The sequence below is a fragment of the Montipora capricornis genome, chromosome 4, assembly GCF_036669925.1.
Source record: "Montipora capricornis isolate CH-2021 chromosome 4, ASM3666992v2, whole genome shotgun sequence".
Classification (NCBI taxonomy): domain Eukaryota; kingdom Metazoa; phylum Cnidaria; class Anthozoa; order Scleractinia; family Acroporidae; genus Montipora; species Montipora capricornis.
The window spans coordinates 11,274,717-11,300,814 of record NC_090886.1 but is presented as its reverse complement, the minus strand read 5'-3'; the positions used below and the strand labels follow the sequence as shown (position 1 = coordinate 11,300,814).

Here is a 26,098-nt window from a genome sequence, read left to right as displayed (position 1 = left end):
AAATTAAATCAATTTTTACACAAAAATTTTCTTTTTGTTGAAGTTAAAAACATGCCCGACATGCTCCATAGTTCAAGACTGCACCACTCCGAGCTTCAAGCTCCAAAGGAATAAATATAACTTCTGGCACCAAGGGTACTAGACCACTCGCTAGCAAATCGAAGTAAAATATCTCAGAATAAACCAATAGACCGCCAATTTGTATTGTTTAAACCAGCTTACAGAAACAAGAAATTGAAAACAAGAAAAGACGGGTACTTTCGTGGTCTGGTAATTTTGACCTCCTGTGCACGCCACGCGCGTACGTTTCAACATTTGGCACAGAATTATACAGGTGATTACGTGAGCAAGAAAAAAAGAGAAAAGACGTGGATGAAGTGAAACTCTCACTGAAAAAAAAAGGAAATCCGAGCGAAATACCCGCTCACGCGTTGGCCTCGATACATCAAAATTAAGAACGGTGCGACCATTTTATTGGCAGATCCCCATTATCGTCACATATAGAATTTGGTTGGCCTGTGACATGAACAGAATGAAGGCTGACAACATTCCTATAGGAACTTATTGTTTATTTTACACTCAAGCCTAAGTCAAACCAAAGCCACAGTAGAAACCTGTTTACAAAACAATTTACACTTTTTTTAACTAAATAAGTTACCCACCGTGTTAATCTAATATCGTACACTAGGAATACATACAAACAAAATTCCCGATTTGAAACAAGCCACTTGTGCAGGATTGTTGCACTTATTTTCCACGCCGGAAAACGCTCTTATAGCGGATATTGGTTACGAAGTGACCGTCTCAAATTCACCACGCCCCAGTTGCTCAAAGGTAACTTTATCCAGTGCAACTCACTATCCAGAATACAAAATATCCTTCACGTTAAACCTTGCATGACTACGGTTTTCATACAAGCCTTTACTTCGATGTTCTCAGAGTGTGCACATAGGTGTTTTGCAACCAATCTCTGGAGGCAGAGATCACAGTGCTGCGATGTAAAATTGCTGGTGGACGAGCAAGAGGAGCCAATGAGAGATCTTTTGTTTTCGACCACCAACATGGCCGCGATGACGTCACGTGAAAACCACCTATTCACACTTGTGTGAGCAAACATTGAAATCTTTGCAGTTTGAAGCTGTCCGATAATTAACAACCTATTCACTGGCTAGTGGTGGACATTTACCGAGCCGCGAAGCTAAAATAGTACTGTAACAAAATATAATATAATTCATTTATTCCTGCAATGATTACAATATTTTCGGGGGCAAATAGCAAAGGATATTGGGAGTTTGAGTAGCCAATCAGAGCGCGCCATCAAAGCTATCCACTGTTTCAGTCTATACCAATGACATTTATCCACTGGATTTGGTTAGGCCTTTGAACATCTGAGCCAGGTATATAGTACATTATCCCTTCGTATGTAATAAAAAAAAAAATAGCGACACCAAGTTCCTTAGACTGTACAAACCCTTTTACATGCAATCCTGTGGACAAGACACATGTATATATAATTAGAGTTAGCATTTGTTTAATGTATTACAATTTATTACCACCATAGTTACATATATACACTACCGTATATGACCTGGTTTTACTAAAACGTGAAGTAAACGTGGTAAAATGCATTGCCATGTACTAAAATTGACTGTGGAATTGAGGCAAACACACGTCCATGTCATGGCTGCAGTCTGCCGTTTTACCTATACAATACTCTGGCGGCACTGCAGAGTGCATCTGGAAATCTAGCAAACTACTGAGTGCTGTTAAAGGTCTTGTGTTTTTGAAAGCACGGAGCATACAACAGTTGCAGTGACATTTTCATACAAATCATGTGAGACTAACTTATCCGTACACATAAGACCAGTTGTTTGGAACCTGATTAACTACTGAACATCATAGACCCCTGTATCCAGTTTTACGCTTTGACATACAGACAGCGGAGTTTCTACTTTTTCCTAATTTCTTTTTTTGTTTTAGGCCCTTGTACATTTTTCAACAACGGGCTTTATACAGGCGATTTGCCATAAACCTGAAAAAAAAACCAGGCCGACCCTTTTTAAGAATACCCAATGCAATCCGTTTCAATCTTGTCCATTTCTGTCCTTCCATTCTTCTCTTTCCTTTTGTTGTATTTCTGTTATGTTGTTTAACGCTTTTAAGTGGTTACTGCAATGTTTTATTCCACTTTTTGGGCATAATTACATCATTTTGCGTGACTTTGCCCCTTTAAATTATTATATCCCGAACACTTCGCGCTCGGGCCATAAATCAAAGCAAAAAGCTCGGGCCGCAACTTACATTACGGACCTCGAACTCGGTTAATAAGAGATATTTAGGTATGCTTGACATATATATTTCTTGACAAAAAGCTTGAATTTGTGAAAGAGAGGAATGATCCTCGCAGTTAATTATCTGGACAATAGACACCTGAGAAATTCAAGCGGCTTAAGCGGGATTAGAATCTTCGGATATTTAACAACTATTCACCGCAGTGGATGCCGCTAGTGGTGGATATTTACCGAGCCGCGAAGTCCACCACTAGCCAACGACACTGAGGTGAATAATCTTTTTAGACAGTATATACTAAAACGGTGAGATAATTTGGCGCAAAAAGATGATTTTAACTCATTTATTCCTGCTACGATTACAATATTTTCGGACGCGAATCCCGCGCGAGGTGAATAGCAGAGGATACTCCGAGTTTGTGGGAGGCGCGGTGGGCTCATGGTGACCTGTGTACAGCCGCCCACTCTCCACAAAAGAGTAGGCGGCTGTACACAGGCTAGGCTCATGGTTAGTGTGCTCGACTCCGGATCGAGTGGTCCGGGTTCGGGCCCTGGCCGGGGACATTGTGTTGTGGTGTTGGGCAAGACACTTTACTCTCACGTACGGTGCCTCTCTCCACCCAGGTGTATAAATGGGTACCGGTAAAGTTAATGCTGGGGGTAACCATGCGATGGACTGGCATCCCATCCAGGGGGGAGTAGAAGTACTCCAAGTCGCTTCATGCTACAGAAACCGGAGATAAGCGCCGGCTTAACGAGCCTCCTAGGCTCGTAGCAGACTTTACCTTTACCATTCGGTGTTTGAGTAGCCAATCAGTACGTGCCTTCAACGCTATCCACTGTTTTAGTATATACTAAATGACAATATTGTACATATTCAAATAATACATATTTGTTTCATCAAGGCGTTTCAGGGGAACACATGATCCCAACAAATGATCACAAATTGACCTGCTCCCTACTGTGTGGTTTCATAGCTCAATTGGTAGAGCTTTGCACCAGTATTGCAGAAATCACGAGTTCGAATCCCGTCGGAGTAACCTGAAATTTTCAGATGTCTATAAGAGACAGTTCAATTGTCCAGATATTAAAGTGCGAGGATAATTTCTCTCTTTCGTCTGTAATTTGTGTTGCTTAAAAAGAAATTTCTGAGTTGCCTCGCGAGTAATTGGAGGTCCACGTGACCTCATCGCCGACATGTCAGTGGACGAAAATAAAAGATCTCTCATTAGCTTCTTTTGTTTGTCCACTAAACTGCGAGCAGTCCCTCTTTGTTTCCTTCATCGATCTTGTGAGCGAGCGCGAAGCGCGAGCGAGCGGAAATTGGGGAGACAAGCCAGAAGTGCGACGTTTGAATCGGGCCCAAATAAGGACAAAGATCTTTTGGAAAACTGTATTTTATCCGCCCAAAATAAAGGAAAATTCAAAGTGTACCTAAACTCAAATATTCTTAGTGTACAATATTGATCTCCCCACCGAAAGCAAGCATGTTTGGCGATTCTTACCTCAAAATATAATTAATTTGGACCCAAAACCCTGAGCTCTAGACACGGGTCTATTCTCGATCTTACGTCAAAAAGAGTTTGAAGCAAATTTTTTAAAACAGGAATGCAAAGCAGTTTGTGACGTAAAATCGAGAATAGACCCATATTCTCACATCAAGGTGGGTCCAAATTGCTGCTAGTTCTGCCAAGTTTATGTGGCTTGCACAGAAAAACCGAAATGCAGGGTAACAATGCCAGGTGACAGACGGGTGGTGCCATTTGTTTGTTTTGGATGAGGAGATTTATACTAGAAACAAAAGATATTTGACTTAAGGTGCCCTTTTGAGATCCCACTATTCAAATGCTCTAAGAACAACTGAGCACTAAAATGCTGACAGTATCACAAGCAGGATTATTAAAATAATATTTAAGGTGGTTCCCTAGAGTATTTGCGAATACCTTCGCTACAGGGCACGACTTACAAACGTTTTCCCTGTAGAGATTTACCAGTATGGATACCGATACAATAAGGCTTATTTTCTGGGTGTCAATTTTTGGATTGGCCGTTACTGTGGCAACATCGTGCATCTAATCCATGACAGGCAGATATATTCCTATTTTGGGCCTAAATTCCTTAATATTTGTACTTTCCTTCGGTAACAATTGTTTCTTATTCTTTGCCACATTGTGGAAATAATATTACTATATTGCCTGACTTTTTGAAGTGGTAAAAAGTCTAGTCGGTTTTGCCAATTTTCTCTAATTTCTCATTTTTCTAAATACGCTAGATTAGCAGCGTGACAGATTTTAAAAATTATAGGGTACTTGATAAGAACTATATGTGGTTAGAACTGAGCCAATTTGTAAAAAAAATTACGGAAGGGAACGCGAGAAAATTAGCAGTTAATTTTATAGATTTGGTCACGCAGACGTCATAAAAATCAGAAAACACGCACAATTCAGGCTCTACGCGCCATACTAGTACTACTCAGCTTGCACGTGGCCCTAAAACTCTAGGGAGCCTCCTTAAAAGGTATAAGCACATTTTAAAATGTTACTCTTGCCTCAATTCATGGAAGTAGTTCAAGTACATGACAAGTGCAGGAGGGAGGGGTAGGTCAGCCAATTTCTGGATGCCTTGGGCACCAAGAGCTTTTCGGATTACCAGTCTGCAAAGATCTTGGAGGTATCTTGGATGGGTAGCTGAAAGATAAAGTAAAAGTTAACAATTATACTGCACAGTTAACGGCAGCGTGTAGATATTAAGCTCCTTCATGCCTTCTTTTGACTTTGATATGGCCAATCAATCAATGAGTAATTCCAGCAATATGTCAGTCCATTAGTCAGTCAACGAGTCAGTCAGTTATAAATCAACACAGGTCACTTGCAGTGAGTTGCATTTATTGCTGGTCATCCAGGCACCCTGTTAATAATCAAGGAAAACTTGTCCCAAAATACTGGAAATGGCAAAGCATGATTAAAGGCCGCCCAGCAACTGATCAAAGGGAAAATACTATTTGTTTTTAAAACAACTCAGAAAAAACAAGACCCAAGTTTACAAGCTGTGGGAAGATAACTAACTGTTACGGATCACGACAGCAGTAAGTAGTCAGGAAATCGTATGAACACAAGTGCTTGCATTTCATGATCTACCCTGGTGAAAAACCTCAGAGGATCCTTGAAGATCTTCAAGGATCCTTAAAGATCCTCAAGGACCTGCAAAAGATCTTTGAAGATGAGGATCTTTCAAGGATCCTTGAAGGATCTTTGAAAGTTCTTTAAAGATCTTCAATTGCAATTAGGAGTTGTAAAGATCCCCAAATAGCCATTGAGGATCCTGTGAGGATCTTACAAAGATCCTAGTGAGAGTAAGTTTCAAAATCTTGGTAAGGATCCTTACAGATCCTCAAGAATTCTTTGAGGATCTTCCAAGGATCTTAAAAGGATCTTTTAACTGATCTTGAAAAGATCTTTATTAAGATCTTTGAAGATCCTTGATAAATCCTCTATTAATCTTTAAGGATCTTTCAAAGATCTTTGGAAAGATCTTTGTAATCTAATCAAAGAGATCTTTCAAAGATCTTCATGACATCCTTGAGGATCTTCACGGATCTTGATAAAGATCTTTTCAAGAACAGTCAAAGGATCTTTTTAGGATCCTTGAGAGATCCTCAAACAATTCTCGACGATCTTTTAGGATCTTTTAGGATCTTTATAAAGATCCTTTGAGGATCAATCAAAGGATCTCCTTAGGATCTATGAAAGATCCTCAAGGAATTCTTGAGGACCTTAATGGGATTTCTATCAGGATCCTTAAAGATCCTTAAAGGTCTAAGACAGATGTTTGGAGGAACTCAGTAATTGCAATAAATTAGTTAACATTGCATCTTTAAAGGGGATTCTTGAACACCATTAGGATTTTAAAGGGATTCATCTTAAAGATCTTTTTGGGATTTTTTTAAAGGAGTTAGGGTTAGGGTTTTTTGGGAGTCTTCAAAAGCTTTAGGGAGAACCTGTTGATGCCTCAATTAAATAATGTCCTGTACCTTTTTTGTCTCAAGAATTAGGATCTTTTTAGGATTATTAAAGGTTGTGACTGTCGAAACTGAGAAATAATCTAAAGGAGTAAAGGAGTTCATTTATACCAATAAATAGAAAAATCAGTGAAACAAAAACCCAATTGCGTTATGTTACACGATACCTTATTAGATTTTATCAATATAGTCTGACAAAAGAATCATTTTATTAAAATTTTATTAAATGACAATGGGTTAAGTGACAAGAACCGGAACGCAAAACATCACTAAAGAAAGTGCTATTGCTCTTGTTTATACAAGGATCATTACTTCATTGTCTAGCCAAAAAATGCATCAAATACAAATAAACCAATTGTTTGTTCTATAAGAGATCGTTTACTTATTTACATGTACATAAACTAACTTAAAATGAAGTTAACATTAAGTTGCATGTCCAGTCTGAAAACAATGTAACCTGACCGTCAGCTCATCTATCCCAGTTATAATTTGAAGAAAACCATCGTCCAAAACTTGGAAACGGAAGTGAAGTGGGAGCAATGGGTGACGCATGTTCTGTCTCACTTCACTGAGATTACTAAAACTTAAACTTTCTCAAAGCAAGCTTCACTTGATGACCTTCGAATGACTTCCTTCACTTTTCAGTATGGCGTTTGTTCTTGAACCAGCGGGAAAAACCCTTAAACGATCCCCTCGAACATCATTGAAGATCAGCCATCTTGGATTTGAGCCGCTCTGGTCAGCAGTAGGCCAGCACCAAAAATTGCGGGCTCACACCAGCCACAGATCGATAGCGGTTATTTCGATTTTCGGTTTACTGCAAGTCCTTATCACATTTTAGTTCTTTTACAATGTAAAATGCTTGTCCACTGAAAGGAATTGCTGATAATAACTCACCTAAAGAGGTAAGCGTTGGATAAAACAATGTTGATGCTAATTCCATGGGCTTTTGTCCTATAAATCAAAGTGCAAGTAATGTTCTATAATTTATAAGCTTAATACAAAGTGCGGGCGTTGTAACGTTTTGTGAAGTGTCTTTCTGTTTACAAATAACGAAGCTTGTAGTGGAAGGTTTTCATAATCCTTCAGAAAAATAACCGACAAAAAGCGAAGCCAACGAAATGGACATTCACATCGAATTTAATTATCCCGGTTTAAAACGCAAAAGAACGCTTGATTTAGTTACATTGAGTCTGATCTGAGTGTTCCTACATAAACAGCCAAATGTTGACACTTCCATTGGGTGCAGAGATTTCTTCTGGGATATGGTGCATGAAATTTCATGATAAGTGGTCTGTAATTGGTGACCAAAGTCCACGATATTCTGTTATGTAAGCAATGAGAACCCAGATTTAAAAAATATATATATGCTTCTTTTGTTTTAGACTCCATTGCTGTTGTACTCAAGTCACCATTAAACCACTGCAATGAGCACTTTTTATAGCATTGTAGTCAAGTTGTCACTGCCTTGAATTTCTGAAGAGGTTGGAAAAAGACAATATAATACTATGTATCTTTAAATCGCATTGTCCAGAGGAAACCAAGCTTAGGTACAAAGCGAAAAAAATGTTGTAGTTACTCTAATCCTGTAAGCTAAGCTTATGTTAGGTATTATTATGCAACAACTACAGTGATGGCAATGACGGTGTACAGAAATAAAACAGGAACCCACATACAGGTATAAGAACTTTTACAAGTAAGAACGTTTTTGGCTAAGACAGTCCTATTTTAGCCTACAATTTTGAAATGGATTCTTATTTTGAGAAATTTAGTCAAACAGTGAATACACAAATTTAATATAACAAGCTCTACCAGTACCATGTTTTCCCAGCAGCAACATAGTACCATTGTTTTAATGTTGCTTTAGTTTTGTTCTGTTTATCATGCAAAGCTTTGTACAAACTTCAGAAATGGCCCAAAATAGGCCATACCCACCAATGACAAAACCTCATTATTTTATTCTAAGAACCTGAGTACAGTCTGTAGCCTAGCCTTAGCCTACAGACTGTAGCTTGGAAAAACTTGGTTCTTACACTGTATAATTTATTCAGGTTTTTACCGTACCTTTATCAAGCAAATATTGTCACTGTAGTATTAAATATATGACTTACATGACTTGTTCACAATGGAGGGAAAAAAATAATAATTAGTGTGGGGTTGCAACTGCTGTAATAGAAGGGCTGGAAGCAAAAACCTAGTAAGTGACAATGTTTGGCCAACTTTTAGTGCTCAAAACTAGCCCAAATTTTGCAGGTTGACTGGAAATGAACTTAAGAACATTGCTCTGGTAATTTTTTATGCAATTTGAGCTTTATTTTCAAGAAATAAGCTATGCAAAAATACCATTGGCTTCATGTTTGAAAACAATGGAATCAGAGAAGCGGCACTTACCTTTCATTGTTCCATTAAAATTTAATGGCATTTATAAACTAATATAACTGTGTGTCGATAGCTCAACTGAATGATATGCACAGCAAAGTACACGACAGGTCGGTGGCTTCAGCCACTGATCAGAGTTATTTATTTAATTTTTTGTGCATGTCTCATGTAACTTAAATTTAACAAAGATCGATAAAATCGCAGAGAAAATCAAGAAAAGAAAAACGAGAGAAACATCTTTGTGCAAACAAAAGAAAAATAATAAGTCTGATCGGTGGCTCAGACCACCAAGCTGCTGTGTACTTCGCTGTGGGCATCATTCGGATGAGCTACCGACGCATACAGTTGCATAAAGATTGTGCTATTAAATTTTAATCAAACAATGAAATGTAGGTGTTGCTTTGCTGATTCCGTTGCTTTCAAATGCGAAGCCAATAGTATTTTTGCATAGTTTATTTCTTGAAAAAAAGCTCAAATCGGATAAAAACAATACCAGGGCAATGTAAGTTCATTTCCAGTCAACTTGCAAAATAGACCGTTTTTGCTTGTACATTTTGTTTTCCCAATACAGATTATGTCATAATACTCAGGAGGTTAATTGGTCCTTTCTTTTTTCTTTTGTATGTAAATCCAGCCAGCCCCGTTTACGGGGATAAACCCCGATCAAAATTGGATTGATGATGAGGCAGACATATTCATGCTTGCATGCACTCTTTTTAATGAGCAAAACAAGGACTAATCCTCCTGAGTATTATCACATGATTTGTATTGGGAAAACAAAATGTACAAGAGAAAAAGAGAAAAATTGACCAAAAATTGTCACTTACTAGGTTTTTGTTTCCAGCCCTACATTATTGTATCCTTAATCTCCATTTTTTTTATGATTTTGACAATGATAAACACATCTATGCAAATAAAGAAAGTTTAAATGATGTTTGTGCCATATTGTTGTTGTTGTTGTTGTTCACGGTAGTTAATAGGAATTGGCCATTTCCAAATTCACTTTAAATTAGCATGTTTCAGATTTTCCATATGACATCCTGGCACTTAAATCAAAGCCATAATTGGCAGTAATCTTGGTTCTTTAATGGAGCCACAAACATCCTTGAAGATCATTGGTAAGAATACTGAATATACCCAAAATAATCACAAAGATCTTGACAAGATCCTCAAGGATAGATTAGGATCTTTGAAGATCTTTGGTAAGATTATTGAAGATCCTTACAGATCTTTGGTAAGATTCATAAAGATCTACAAAGATCTTAACAAGATCCTCAAAGGATCTTTTAAAATAATAAAGATCCTTGAGGATTTTTTTTTAATTCCTTGGTAACATTCAGGAAAGATCCACAAAGATCTTAACAAGATCCTCAAAAGATCTTTTAAAATCCTTGAAGATCCTTAAAGATCCTCAAGGATCTTTGGCAAGATTCTTGAGGATCCTCAAGGATCTTGGCAAGATCCTTGAGGATCTTTAAGGATCTTGGCCGAGATCCTTGAGGATCTTTGCAAGGAATTTTGAGGATCTTTTCTAAGATCTTTATTAGGATCCTTGAAGATCTTTATGACGATCTTTGAAGATCCTTAAAGATCCTTTGAAGATTTTCACCAGGGTATAACCCACATGTATTTATGCAATTCATCATTGACCAATCAGAACTGTGATATTCCAGACGGCAAGTATGTCATAAGTTATTCCTTTTCCTCTCTAAATTAATTATCTGTGATCAGAAGGTCATTTTACATAAGATTTGCTTGAATCACAACTTACGTATTTCGATAAATTTCAATAGTTCATTCTTCTCTTTACAGTTGATCAGAGGGGCAAATGATACCGGCAACACCCCCTCCACATCCCACTCAGATTCTCCAACGCGATGCATCCTACAAAGCTGAAAAGAAGATGGGAAAATAGACATTAAGATAAAATTATGGTGTGTCAATGCCACACATTCTCAAACAAGGTCTAGGGAGCTACAATCCAGCTCAAAATACATTGGGATACTTTTTGAACGAAAAGTAGTGAATTTACTGTACATACTAATCCATTGTTATATGAGCAACGCGTGTTCTCCTTTTGCTTCCTTTTTCGGGCACCTTTCTCCGCAGACAATGTTAAAACATGCGAGGGATCGATGAACGGATCTTGATTTCGGAGATCGTGAAAAATCAACATTGTAATGGGGGGAGGGGGGAAGGCGCGGTGGCCTCATGGTTAGTGCGCTCGACTCCGGATCGAGTGCTCCGGCCTGGCTGGGGACATTGTGTTGTGTTCTTGGGCAAGACACTTTACTCTCACGGTGCCTCTCTCCACCCAGGTGTATAAATGGGTACCGGCATAATGCTGGGGGTAACCCTGCGATAGACTAGCATCCCATCCAGGGGGGAGTATAAATACTCCTAGTCGCTTCATGCTACTGAAACCGGAGATAAGCGCCGGCCTGATGAGCCTTCTGGCTCTTAAGCAGAGACTTTACTTAATGGGGGGAGGGGGGAAAGCAGGAATTGTCCCAACAGTTTAAACCAGGATTGTCTGAGAAAAGAAATCTTCAGTTGATAATTGGTTTAAAGGTCAGCTAGGTTCATTGAATCGCATGACAGAATTGTCTCAGTATAAACTATATGTATTGCACTGGTGTAGAGGTGGTGTGAGAAGGGTTGTGAAAACGGTGGGTTGCGTTACAGTGAGCAGTCAACAGACTCTGTTCTCGGCCACATTTCTCGGGAATTTAGAGGAAGATATTTAGGTATAGAAATTACTTATGAAACTAGACCCTCCGTGAGGGTACACTGGGTTGCCTGTGGTACGTGCAGCCCCGGAGGAAGGGGGGGGGGGGGGGGGGGGGGGGGTTCACGGGGGGACTCCCATATGGAACACACGGGGATGCTAGTCGGAAATTTTAAATTTAACCCCTGAAGGAGACCATCTGGGCGTGGCTCAAGCTTTTTGTGACTCCTAAAGGAGACCAATCTGGGCGTGACTTAAGCAAATTTTGACCTTGGCGGCTTAAAATATTGGCGCTTTGCCCGAAACACCCTAAGCGAGATCAAAATCCAAAATTTACACCTCTAAGCGAGACGACAAGCATCCCCGTCTGTTTCATATGGGAGTCCCCCCCCCGGGCGTGCAGCGTTCCGGGCAAATTGTGACTGGCCCACGGGCCGATTACGGGCTTGCAAAAACAAAGCAAAAGGTAATTAAAAAACCATGTAATAAACTACTTACTAACCGAGCTAGCTCGAGCCGTACTGGGGAATATTGGCCCTGGGTCGTTTTTGTACGGACCTCGCTGCGCTTGGTCCGTACTGCCACGACCTCGGGCCAATATTTCCCTGGCAGTACAGCCCTCGTGCTCGGTTAGTCAGAAGTTATTAAGGGGTCACCCAGAAGTCATCCCAGCAGAGGCCCTTTGGCTCACAGCTCCTCACACGTTCGCACGACGAAACAGATCCTTTTCTGAGGTTAAAACCCTGGCTACTGGCCTACCTCTTCTCCCTACTTTCCCAACCGCGAGAAAACCGTGGTAAATCAGCCATCGCCAAAAAATGTTTTTTTTTTCTCAAAAAATTTTTAAGTTATGTGGAAAAAATACATCATTTTAAAGCTAAGAAAATAAGCTTTCCAACAGCATATAACTTATTTACAAAAAACTGAAACATTTTATAAAAGCGAAAGTTGAACGAAAAAATTTAAGAAAAATAACAGTAAAATATGTTTTATAGGCAAAATTTGGTCATTTTAGCGTTGATTACGAATTTTTGGATGCAAAACTAATATTTTCTGCAATTTATCTGACTTCTTGGACATAAATTCGACCGAAAACTGATAAGGCACGAATATTTTTAGATTTTTAGGAATAATAGATAACGTGGTTCAATGCGTAATGTGATAATGCGATAAAAGTTTCAAATTTGCGACCCATTGCTAACAGCAACGGAAGCGATCGCATTACGAATAATTAACCTCTGTTGCCAAAAACCACTCAAATAACCGGTCAGTGTAAAACGCAGACTGCAGACTGCAGACCAGGGATAAAATGCAGACTGAGGGTAAAATGCAGACTGCAGACTGCAGACTGTGGGTTAATAAAATAATAATGAAAAAAGAGTTATAAGAGTGTTGGTAGCCCTTTGTACTTTCACACTGAAACCCCAACACAGCTCGAGGACCCATCGCTTTGCTTGCCCCACCGCATGTTTTATCGAACTCTGTAAGAATTGAAGCTGTTTGAATCCTTGTTGTTGTTTGAAAAAGGACAGTTTCGTTAAGTGAGTTGCTTTTAGGCAAAGAAGTCACCACCCCGTAATTCATATGCCCAAGATACCGGGTTTTTGTAAGTTTCTTTTTCTGTCAAGTGTGATAAAGTTTGACAATGAAATGAGCGAAGTCAAAACAAAGATCACAATCGCCCAACTCTTGTTTATGCAAAGTCAAAATTTACTCTCCAAGAAGTGTACGACGTTATTTATCACCAGGTAATTCCATCATTTTGGAAATAGCAGCTACTTTATTATTCATCTGCGTCACAAGTTTTCACTGATTTTGGGGCTCATTTTGTTGAAACTCAAGCACGCTTCCAACAGGCCTGTGAACCCTTCCTGCTTACAGAGCAATACTAAAAAACTTCTCCCATATCACATTTGAACCTTAAGCTCGAAAATTCAATACACAACATGATATTATAATTCACAAAGGCAGAAAATGCCACAGAATCCTTTTCCAGCGAAAATTTTATTGAAACAAACAACATATTTGCTCTTAGAGGCGAAAACCTCTTCCTATTTGATTGCGTGCGTGAAGACAAGAAACTCAATTGTGTCAAATTACCATGTAATCAGGTAAATGTATCAGATAAATGTATCAGGTAAATACTGCTCACTTTGATTTCGTCTCGACGGGCGATAGATTGTTGTCGAAGTCCAGTACACGTCGCTTTTGAGATTCATGCCTAGTTTATCCAACTGACTTTCCATTATTGAGCTCCATAAGGGTATATTTTGTTTAAGGATCCACTAAAACGCCATTCGCGTTGCATGACTTTCGACGCCATTGCAGGCTGAGTTAATGATTCTACCGTGTCCACAAGAGAAATCTACGCAGTTCCACTACCCTCTAGATCCTAAGAAAATAAGGGCAGAAGGCTCACTACACAAAGAAACTACTTACCGGGGGAGAGACAGGCAAGACTTATACCGACACGGAAAAAAAAAAAAAACAACAAAACAAACAAACTAAACGGAGACCTCCACTGGGTTTGCCCATAGGCAACCCAGTAAAAAGGTGTACAAAAAACATAATGATTAACTCTTTCTTTTCTATTCATACAAGCGCCTTTTGGCTTTAAATGATCACCGGATGTGTGTTTTTCAACATTTCTCACCCTACTGAAACAGCAAAAGATCAAATTAGATGTTATCTTATTATTTCACAATACCCGAGAACTGTTGAAAAAATTAATGCATTAAGCGTTTTTTTTGTTCAGAAACGAACGCCAATTGAATCACTGAAAGTGTAATATGTTCCGGCGCCATATATTCTGGTAGCTACATGACAACAGCACCACTGGAAAATGTGATTTTGGGAGTGAGAACTGTTGCCGTTGACAACAACGGCTTGGGTCATGCACAGACAGATCAAGACATTATTTTTGCCTACGTTATTTCTAAAAATGAAGGGCAAATCAAATTACTACATGTAATCACTGATATATATTCAATTACATGTGTATTGTTAAAAAGTTGAAAAGATACTTGGGGAAAAATTGCCATTATGTTCAATATTGCTCTTTCACATGATAAAAAGGTACTCTAGCTAGCATGTTTACATCCTTAGTTGTAATTACCTTTTCATTAAAAGGCATGACCAATATACCTCCAACTTTGACCAAAGACTTCATGTACTCCTCATATTCTTGAGGACAGGCTGCACCACAATAAACACGATCGTACTGTCTGTAATGTGTATTCAAAGATAGGCAGTTTCCCACAATAAAAACTGGTTCCCCGAAATTGGTTCCTTGGTATGCCGGGTTTGTTTTAAACATGGTGAGCTTTTTTCCTGCAAACTCGACAACGTCTTCAAACAATTCAACTCCATGGTTGGTACCATTTGATCCAATCATCAGGCCAACCATAGTAGACAAGTACCCCGTCCCACTTCCAAGATTTAAGAATGAGAGCCCATCTTTAAGTTCAAGAGATTCTAGCACTTGTGAATAAATACAAGGAGCAGAGAGATGTATGTTGCCACTTTTCCACGCCATGTCTTTGTAGGCGTGTTGTTTGGTCCCCTCCGGGAAATAATCTGCTCTGTCCACAGCTCGAAACACATGCTCGACCTCAGGAGATTTGATGTAGTTTGCCGCTTTAAGGTTATCAACCAGCTCATCATTGTCTTGGCCTGCACTGACAGCTCCGCCCATAATGCACAAGGGTGTGACAAAGGAGCAATCTATTTGTGAATTGATCTCTCTATTTCGTCTCCTTTTGTGATTACCTCTGGAAAAAAAAAAACATGCCATAAAAATTCATAACTTTAAATACATGTACATATTGCTAACTTGCTAATTTATATAATTTAAATACATGTACCAATGATCACCAGAACTGCTATTAAAAGTTTCTATATAAACAATAATTATAAATTCAAGTGACTGTTATAAATGAAAAACAAACTTAACAATTATTAATTCAAATGATCTGATCAGTGGCAACAATGTTCTTAAACGCAAACAGACATTTTCCTAAAGTGTCCACCATAATCCCCGGGGAGCTTGTGGCATCTATGACCTTTCAACTTTTCAAAGTAATAAAGAGGCATGGAAAAATTACTATGATGAATACCTGAGGCTCACCAGTCTTAGTTTGCTGGGACAACAGTTATACTTTAATTGAAACACTTAATAATAACTTGCTCTCTTCTCATCCATTCATTGGTGACGCTTATTTAGCAGACCTGTAAGTTGTGATATCTACATGAATGGGGGTTTGTGTTTGTTACATGCGTGTCCTATCCCCATGGGACAAAAACAATCACATGAAAAACAGAATACTGTAATAGTAAGAATTTAAAGAAAGAAACAATTTTAAAGAAAGAAAAACAAAAAAGTACCGGTAGTCCATTTTGTGCATGTCCTATGATGTCAATGTGTAGACTGTATGTGTCATCAGACAATACCATTTAACCGTGACAGTCACTTTTATAAGCCAATAATAATTATATTAACCTCAGAATAAGGTTAAGATGGCCTTATAGCTGTTGTGGTTTAATTTTATTCCTGGTTCATAAATTTTTTAGCCAGTTCAATTTTGATTTTCCTTTGTTTCAAGGTTTAATAGGGTCAGATTATGATAATAAATATTAGACAAAGAAAAATCATAAATTTGAAATGAGCTATATATATTTAGCAGTGTTGTGGCCATTCATTTTCCAGTCTTAACAATTTTAATTTTAAGTTAATTAAAGGTCATCATGATGATAATAGATTTCATTGACTTAAATTTAATTCAAGGTTTTAAGAACAAAATCAAACCTAAACCCTAAAAAAACCTGGAACACTTGACAAAAACAGGAACTTTTAATAATAGACTTGACCTTGAACCCCCCAAAGTTTAGAAATACTGTAAAAAGTCTGTTTACACATGCAGTTCTGTACACTTATTATGAGAATACAGAAAAGTTCTTTCAATGGTATTTATTGACAAAAAAGTTAAGGAGTGATTCTAGAATACCCAGTCACCATTGTATCTTGAAGGAGCATGCTTTGAAGAATGAGTCATTACAAGGGAGCGCTCACAAGTACATTTTGGGGTTGGGGGGGGGGGGGGGAGACTGATGAGGGGACTGATGGAGGACCCTCCTCCCCCCTCCTTGCTGCATTAAACATTTTCAGGGGACCTCCTTTTAGTATCCGAAAAATTTGAAACACCCCTAACCTACCTCATGGCCACAAAATAAATACACGCTGCAGAAGTCAGAAGAACTAGCGAAACAAAATAAGGCAAAAAAAGAAAAAAAACCTCCAAAGAGCATAATGATCATCTGCTAAGAAAAGCATAAAAAAGGTAAAGCAAACGAAGCCTTTTGAAAACCAGCTATCTCAATGAAACATGACACAACCTAAAAGGCGCTCAAGAACAAAACAATCCCAGGTCCGCGACAAAGCTTAATAATAATAATAATAATAATAATAATAATAATAATAATAATAATAATAATAATAATAATAATAATAATAATAATAATAGTAAAATAACTGAAAGAGGACTGAAAGAGGAGGAAAAGGTCAACAAATATCGTGATCTAGCCTTTGAAGTCAAAACTCTCTGGAAGCTGAATTGAAAAAGTTACCATTACACCAATTGTTATAGGTGCATAATGGGGACCTATACAGACAGACTGGAAGAATACCTAGAGGATATCCATGCTGGGCTTCCAGGTCAGACCCACACAATGCAGAAGACCGTGCTGTTAGACTCAGCCCGGATACTGAGGGGGGGAGGAGGAGAGCGGCTTTGAAGGGCAGAAGTTTTTTACACCATGCTCGTTAATACTGTTAAAGGGAACAAATATCCAGTAAGAGGCGGTGGACAATTTTAAAATAAGCAGGCTATCCAACAAAGGATATCACAACACGTACACTTACCAAATTAATCCCGCAAAAAAGTTCACAGAAAGACTTTAGAGTACCATCTGATCACCACTGGAAAAACGTGAATGTGTCTTTCTATTCTTTTCTTTCGTACGAAATTTATCCGTTTCTCTACGTAAAGTTCTGAAGCCTGGCAAAAATCCTTTAGAGAACAAATAGAGGGCAAAAGAACAGAAGACAATACAGAGAAATTGAATTAAGTTGTTACACGTACCAAAAACACAGTCGGCTGGCGAAAACACAGAAACAAAACAAACTAATCAAACTAATTCCCGTTTGGGGTAGGTTTAGGAAAATTGATCCCCATATTTTATTGCCTAAATGTTAATTTTTGCGATTTCGGAAGCTTATATATGACCAAAATGTAAATATTTTAAATCTCTAACAAAGATGATTTAAGATCTTCCCTAAGCAAAATGAATTATTTCCATCAGACTGTGTTAATTACAGATTTTCAGGGAAGGGTGGGTCGAAATGGAACCAACAATTCCAAGGTGTCTGGATCACGTGGTATGAAGAGCATTTCCCTTGTATCTTTTCGGTCATCAAGCTCATATTGGTAACACCACAGAGACCAAGAGAATACTGCTGTAGACAATGGGAGTGGAGAAAGAAATTATCACGGAAGGAAACGGGGGTATTTGTTTTTCCTTAGGTGCACTGAAACATCATTGCACCGATCTAACTTTACTTATGTTGGTTGGTCCGTAGACTTCCCGAGGCCAGGCCAAACAGTCGTTGTTCATTACATTGGTAGGTATACTTTTATTAGGAAGCTATCGATCCATGATTTTTTGATCGATGTTATGAGCTGTGCAATGTTATCTCCAGGAACTTTGACAAACGGGAAAAAGTTCGACTCTTCAAGAGACAAGGGCAGGCCGTTCAAATTTAAGCTAGGAACGGGACAAGTTATCAGAGGTATGTTTTAAATTAAAGCTCCCGCGCACGACGGTTTTTGCCCCTCCGGAAAGTTCGAATTCCATTTATGCCGGAATCCTATTAAACACCTTTCCTATCCATTTCGTATTTTGTCGGTGGCATTGAAACTAGATTTCAACTGGTCACAAGGCTGCTGCCTAAGAAAATTGTCCGGGAGCCCTTCGGGCTTCTTACATTAAAAGTTAGTAGCCCGAGTCATTTTTTAAAGAGCCCAGAATTAATTAATTCCAGCTGGGATCATATTTACATGTGAGTGTGGATTAATCAAGTAAGGCGCCCTTTCGGGCTACTTGTTCAGAAATTTGGTCGCCCGCGCTCGCAAATAAGGCGCCCCAGGCGAGCTGGCGACCGTTAGGCAGCAACCTTGAGTCATATAGCTTGATAGAACACTGAAGGGGTGCTCGGATCAGAAATGGAACGTACCCCGCAGGGTCACATCAACTTTTTAATTTTTTTTCTAGTCCTAGATTAAGTAGTTTTTCCTCAATTGCAAATGATAAACTTAACAGTGAAATTTATTCGTCCAAATGGCATCGCTTGTTTACGAAAGGGAAAATTGCATCACCGAAGAGTGTACATGTATGAATGTTGGAATCACCAAGGGAGAACAAAGCTTTTATAGTGCGGAGTTCCGAAAAGTTTTGAAAACCGGGAAATGCGCCAACTGATCGATCGGAATAAAAATTACGCCTCGAAAAATATCATATTAGGCTTGGATTATGAAAACTATTAACGGATCGAGCAAATGCATACTCAAGGCGAGTCTTCTTATAAAAATCAACACAGCTTCGCTTTCCACTAAATAATGTCCTTGTAATGATTTATTACAGCAGACGTAAGGCAAAGAACTTGAAGAAACTGAAATTGCTACAATCATTTCTCAAGTAGAAAACCTAATAGCTAAAAGGTGATTGCATATTGGTGGCGAGTTTGCTGGTGGCGAGTCTTCCTGGTGGCGAGATGACTAGTTACCATTAAAAATGGTCGCCAAATGCAAAAATGCAGTCGCCAGCTAGTACAAGAACAGAAACACAGATTAGAGCCTCATTTAATTAGCATTGTTGTTCGGCTTCTGGTAGATTGTGGCAGCTGCGGTTGTGTGACAGACCGAAATACTCGATCTTGAATGACTTAAAACATGAAAACACGAAAGAAAAAACTCCTGAACACTTCTGCGTGACAATCTTATCATAAGCAGTAAGCGAACAAAGTAATAAGAACATTTCAGGGTTACTTTGGCTAGGAACAACTGCATCTTTCACATCGCACGCAGGAAATCGTACGCTGTGGACAAACGTTTTTGAAAGGCTTTGAAACACTTCTTGTTTGCATTCTGACAACGATCTTGTTTCCTGGTAATTTCTAGACTGCAGCAAATTACGAAAATCCCTCAGTGTATCCTTCCTTCTCTTGTGATAAATAATTCATGACTTTTGGTGTAGACTCATCTCACTTGATCGAGGACATGGTGAAAGCTGGAACCTTCCTTGTGACCAAATCTGCGACAGAATGCTTTTAAATTCAGCGGCCTTTCAAGAAAATGTTGCGCCCGCGATCACCATGCGAAAGCCGCTGTAATGTCCTCTTGGAGGTCGCGATTCAAGTTTTTTTGAAAAAGGAAAACATTTAATTTGCATTTCCTTTTGCAGAAAAGCAGAAATGAGACTAAGGAAATTGTTTCTTACCTTAAGTGTTTTATTTATCAGAAAAACATAGTCGCCAAAGTGGCGACTAAACTCGAATTTTCAGTCGCTAAGTTAAAAGTTTTAGTCGCATTGGCGACCGTATCGGTCGCAATTTCAAGCCCTGACCCCCATCCTGCGGTTCTTCTTGACATGCGTGTAGATAATGCAGACGTATTTCCGGCGGTCGTTTCTCTCCCACGGGTTCCTTTTCGGGGCAGAGAAACGTCTGCGTTCACAGGCTAGAGTGCTGCAGGTAGCCTACATTTCCAAATTTTGTTTCACCCACAGCCCCTCCAAAACCTCGCAGATTTATCTAATGACTGCATCACAGGTCTAATAAGGCATTATTTTGAATCTTATTTTTGACATAAATAATTGAATACATTGCTCTCATACAAGAAACTAGATCACATACACCCGAAGCTCAGTGTGAGGGAATAAATATAAGGATTTGTATGGGAAGACAAGACCTGAGACCTGAGAAGATAATTTTGCGAAAAATTTCTCGGTTAAAAAGCCTAACCTTAGTGCCATTGTAGGTCGCTTCCTTCCTGTGAGGTTTTTGTCCAGATTCGACGTGATAATTTTTTGGGAAAATTATCTTCTCAGGTCTCAGGTCTTGTCTTCCCACACAAATCCTTATTATTCCTTCACACTGAACTTGGGGTGCCTGTGATTAGATAAGCCCACTTCATACTCTTATTTACCTGCCTCTTGGTCAGTGCTATCCTTGATTTGCTGTGAGGTATGCTCAGTCTGCTATTGTTATCTTCTAGCTGTCTTTCAAATCTAGTGTAAGACTGCAGTCCAAAGTCCACAGTCTGTGATACGATTGTCAGGAAAGTTGGGTTGTGATTGGACCATTGATGTACTTATCTGAGATTAGTTCAATGTACATCAAGAATTAATAGCGACACTTTTTGACAACATGTATTTTCCATCCCATAATGCTTTACGCAATCCAGCCCCCATGCAAGAAAGTGCACAAATACAAAATTATCAACAAGAATACTAAAAAGTCGACCATCAATTTGAAATCATCTCTCCATCTTGTCTTAGCTTATCAAGTTAATGCACAACAGGTGCAATAAAGATGTATGGATCCCTGGCCTGCTCATCCTTAATAACGTAAATGGAGAAATAGTGTTGTAGGTATTCTCAGGGGTTGTATTAGAAGCCAGGACCTGGGTACAAGCACCCGTCTTCATTGAGTGCAGTACCCGCCTTTGCACAAAGGAGGTGTCAAGATCAAAAGCCAGTCGAGACTAACAGTAATACCGGTAGGGGTGCCTGATTACTCTAACACAAGGTCCCTTTTACCTTCTACAGTCTTTCAAATTTAATGAAACTCAGGGCTGGTATTCCTCTTGTGAAAAGATACCCCATATGAGTGTTCTATCCAGTTTTCAAAAGCTCTGATAATGATCAATATTGGTTTAAGGCTGCAGGGTTTTTCATTAAAGCGAGTCACTCTAGATTTGAGTGGTGATGATTGTGTTACTTTTCAGATGGAACATTACAGTAATTCCTCTCCAGTTACATATACTATTTTTATAAATTAATTGCACAACATAATCCATATTTAAACAAAATAATGTGAAACAAACGTGAAATTGCAACAAATGGACAAATGGTGGCATTTAGCCCTCGACTTGGAACATCATTGTCACCATTTTATTGGTGCAATCCTGACGCATACTTTTCTTTCTGTAGTCATTTACGACATACAAAGGGTTCCTGAGCAAAAATTCTCACTTTTTGACTTTTTTTTCCAGGTTGGGATGAAGGTGTGAACCAGGTATTCAAATCAGTAATTGAACATAAATGACCCTTCCTCTATGACAGATAAAAGGCGTCCATGGTTGAAAGGAAACTTGCATAGTCAGTCAAAGATGCAGGTCGTGTGGTTTTAACGCACACATGTGGTTAAGGTCACACAGGTCTACAGGTTTACAATGCCAGACTGCCATACCAGGAACTTTCATGCCCTAAGTTTAAATTGTTGTTTAGTTTTTCCAGATGAAGATCCAGTTGGACCATTGGATATGCTGGAATAAAGTCATTATTATAATTATGATTATTATTATAATGATGACGATGATGTTGATTATTATTATTATTATTATTTCTTGAATTATCAAACTATATAATTTTGTCCTATTCCTATAAATAAATTTGAAATATACTAAATATATCCACAATCTAGAATACAAGAAAGGTCATCACCATAGAGTAGGCCTAGTTGTCTTCCCCACACATCCCACTTGTTGAAACATGTTAAAAAGTTCAGATGAAAATTAGGGTTAAAAGACAACGTAGGTATCCATAATAGCCATTAATTAACTTCAACATCATACAACTTTGTCCCATTGTGTAGCCATCACTATTACTATTACTATGATTAAATTATTATTATTATTATTAGTAGTAGTAGTAGTAGTAGTAGTATAATTATAATAATAATAATTATTATTATTATTATTATTATTATTATTATTATTATTATTCTATCTCCTTTAACTTTATGCCCATTTGCAACACAATAGCCGAGCCTATTCCTTGGGCCTAGGGCTAAAATGAGGTAGAAGTCTATCCTACTTGATAGAGAGTGTCTTTCTTAGGATGCAATATGTTCCTAGCAGTGCAATCGTCTGTAGTTCACTAATTTTGATGTTACCCAGGATTTGTTTGGTGTATTTCTCCAAGCCCTTTTTTATTTATCTAGTCCCAGCACTCCAATCACAACTGGGATCATTGTGGCCTTCATCCCCCACATTCGCTCAATCTGGATTTCGAGGTCTTTATATTTTGACAGCTTTTCAGTAACTTTAACTGAAGTGTTCTTTTCAGTAGGGATGGACATATCAATGACTAGGCAGCTTTTCTTCTGTTTGTCTTATTATTATTATTATTATTATTATTATTATTATTATTATTATTATTATTATTATTATTATTATCATTATCATTGTTATTGTTATTGTTATTGTTATTATTATTATTATTATTATTATTATTATTATTATTATTATTATTATTATTATTATTATTATTATTACATTCTTAACCATTGCCTGATTTCAAGCCAAGGGGAACAAGGTATGAGTCTGCAAATTATGGGATTATGTTCACTATTGATGCACATAGTCAGAAAGTGCACACAAAGCTTTACAAAATCCCCAAGGTTGGTGTTAATAGACCCAATATTAAGTGAGATACAGCCATTTAAAACATCAAAATTTACAGAGAATTGTAGGACATCCAGATGCTGCGGCTGGATGACCAAACATTTCTTTGTAATTTGTAATGTATTTAAAATGGCTGGATCTCAGTCAAAATTAGCCCAATTAAAACCAAACTTGGGAATTTTGTAAATCTTGGTGTGCTCTTTCTGACTAAGTGGATCAGTAGGTGCTAAATTTCCCTTAATTTACAGACTCGTACCTGGTCCTCTTTGGTTTGAAATCAGGCAATGTCTGGTCAAAAAAAAATGTAATTATTGTTTCATTTTCCACTGAGCAACAGTAAGTTACAAAAATTAATACATTAGTTTTTCTGTGTTCTTATTATTAACACATGCATTTAATCAAAATGCACTGAAGAGCTGTTTGGGGATAATATTAAGGGGGCTAGGTCACGCAATTTTAGGCAATTTCCGCATTGATCGAATGGTCATAGAATTAACTAAAAATATCAAAATAACTATTCAAACCTATAGAAGAACTCTAACAAAACACAGGGAAGCCAAGATTGGCCATGGATTGAAATTGGGTAAATTTGAAAAACGTCGGCCTACCTTTTTTCAAATTTATATCAGTCTACATGTATATCAAAATGTCATTTACAAAGCTGGAAAATCATTCTCAGTTGTTATGTGGCCGTGATTTTGCGAATGAAAGACTCTTGCACTGCCAATTTTTCGTTTATAGCTCATAATTAAGAAAATTAAACAAATTTACCTAAAATAGCGTGACCTAGCCCCTTTAATTAAAAAAGAGCAAGTCAAAATTAAAGAGAGAAATAATTTTCAAACTCCTTTTCTCCTGCAGATGAAAATTGGTGAGCGAGCCAAACTGACCTGTTCTCCTGATTATGCTTATGGCTCTAAAGGAGTCGGTGGTGTATATCCTTTCAATTTTTTTTGTTTATAATTATTTTTATAGTAATACTAAGCTTGCCAACCACAAACACGAAACTTTATTGGTAAAATATCAAAAATAAATATATGTATATCAAAAATAAATAAATAAAATAAAAACCAATAAAAAAAGCAATGACTTTATACCTGGCTAAGAATAAATTCATCCGGTTGAAGGTTCTGTTGAAGTGGTTCACACTCTGAGCAGCAAAGGGACCTAGTAACAAGGTTGTTCCCAGTGGCTTGCAACACCTGGCACGCACAACAGTACTCAACACAACGCTTTTACCGGTATTTCATGTCCAGTATTGATAAATTCGAGTGATAATTCCGTAGACAGGCAGATATTCAATTTTTTTGTGAACACATCGAATGACTTTTAAACTTTTGTCACTTGGATCGACGCCCAAAATTCAGCTGGCAATCACCTCTTTCTCAAGCGGTGATTTTCACCGGCAGCCAACGCTTAGCGACATCCCTGCATGCATAACCCGTGCTAATGGATTTCATGAGTTCAGTGGTTTTCAAATTTCAATGAAGTGTTAAAAGTGTGACAGCTTGGAATTGTTTTTATTACCTTTGATCTAGCTTCTTTTAGTTAATAGCTTTCTTGGCAGTTTACTTATTTAATAACTATTTATTTATCAATTTAGCTTTTAAGTATGTGGGCATTCAGCCACTGGGTAAAGTTAAAACGTGCACTTTCTTATGAATTAGTTGTTTGATTTTTTTTTTAATTAAATCCAAGGTAATGCTTTGATTTAAGTCATTTTGCTAGGAGATTTTTTGTCATTTGGAATTTTTTAACTTATTGACTTTCTGGAAGTAACACCAAATTCTGGTTTTGAATGGTATTATTTTCCTTGACCTTTCCTACTATTCCACCGAATGCTACCTTGCTCTTTGATGTTGAACTCTTAGGAGTTGAGTAATTTGATAGAAAAGCTGTTTGCAGGGGAACCATAAGTACTGTTGTTAACTCAAATCAAAGTGAATAATATTGAGCAGTTATAAAGCAAGCCAATTTACTAGTTTTTTTGTAATGATTAGTGATCTAGGTATTCCAAGGCAATTCCTGATATTTAATAAAGTGATTCAACATTTTTTTTTTTTTTTGAGCTGTTTCTGGCATTTGTCCTTCATTTTGTACTCTTCAACCTCTTAGCTCTGAAACTCTTCCTCTTTTGCAGCATGAAAAGCACATTAATTTTAGAATGGCGTTAAAAAAGCAGTATTATTATTTTGACAAATGTGTCGTCTTTGTCGATAGGGAACTTACGCATGTGACGTTTTTGAGATGCGGACGACAACCCGAAGTGAGCTGTTTTCCCTTTTAACTTGTCTTCACGCCAGCACATTTTTGATTATTGCGAATAATCATTTCTCCATTAAAGATGATTGGTTTAAAAATCTGGGAGACTCTACTGTCCTGACATGCGAAGTGTTCACTTCCGGTTACCGCCCTGTCTCAAAAACGTCACGTGCTCAATCTCTGTTATAACAATGTGAGCTGGACTTACTTAGTAGGCATCAATTCTGTGTTGTTCCTGAGTTGTTGTTTTTTTCGTTTTGAATAAATACTTCTTTATGTTCATGGTGGCAGTTATTGCATCTCATTTACAATTTTCTTAGGGACGGACCATTATTTTCCTAGAGTGGGGTATGAAAATTTTTCCTCTGCAGACTTTTTGTAGAATGCACCTTTGCAAACATTTTTTCGGGCAACACCTTCCTGCAAACGAATTTTTTTCGATATTTTTTAACCACGTTCTGACACAAAAAGGAGGTTCCCTTTTTGCTGCCGTCAATCATTATTTAAATTTAGTATTTTACAGCAGCGACCAACGAATTGAAAAAAGAGAAATCTTCAAAGCGGATCGAAGTCAACCAATCACTGCCCGCGAACGTTAGTTTTTGGCACCTGAAGTCATCTTTTTCGTTTTCTGAGACGTACAGTATGATGAGTGGCGGCAGTGAAAAGCGAAACCGTTGCTTGA

At 38.0% G+C, this 26,098-nt stretch overlaps 2 protein-coding genes across 2 annotated transcripts; one reads left to right on the top strand and one right to left on the bottom strand.

The window, feature by feature from the left end:
- Positions 1-548: 548 nt before the first annotated feature.
- On the bottom strand, positions 549-17,583 carry LOC138045514 (protein-L-isoaspartate O-methyltransferase domain-containing protein 2-like). Its single transcript, XM_068892050.1, has 5 exons — positions 17,331-17,583; positions 14,529-15,183; positions 10,457-10,577; positions 4,837-4,975; positions 549-1,487 (listed from the first exon to the last, which is right to left on the bottom strand). Exons 2-5 carry the CDS (start codon positions 15,105-15,107, stop codon positions 1,457-1,459), a joined length of 870 nt encoding a protein of 289 aa, XP_068748151.1. The 5' UTR covers positions 15,108-15,183; positions 17,331-17,583; the 3' UTR covers positions 549-1,456.
- Positions 17,584-17,872: 289 nt separating this feature from the next.
- On the top strand, positions 17,873-25,695 carry LOC138045513 (peptidyl-prolyl cis-trans isomerase FKBP1A-like). Its single transcript, XM_068892049.1, has 6 exons — positions 17,873-17,973; positions 18,048-18,089; positions 18,168-18,257; positions 21,739-21,761; positions 24,013-24,086; positions 24,979-25,695. The coding sequence occupies exons 1-6, from the start codon at positions 17,934-17,936 to the stop codon at positions 25,031-25,033; spliced, it is 324 nt and encodes a 107-aa protein (XP_068748150.1). The 5' UTR covers positions 17,873-17,933; the 3' UTR covers positions 25,034-25,695.
- The last annotated feature ends 403 nt before the right edge of the window (positions 25,696-26,098 follow it).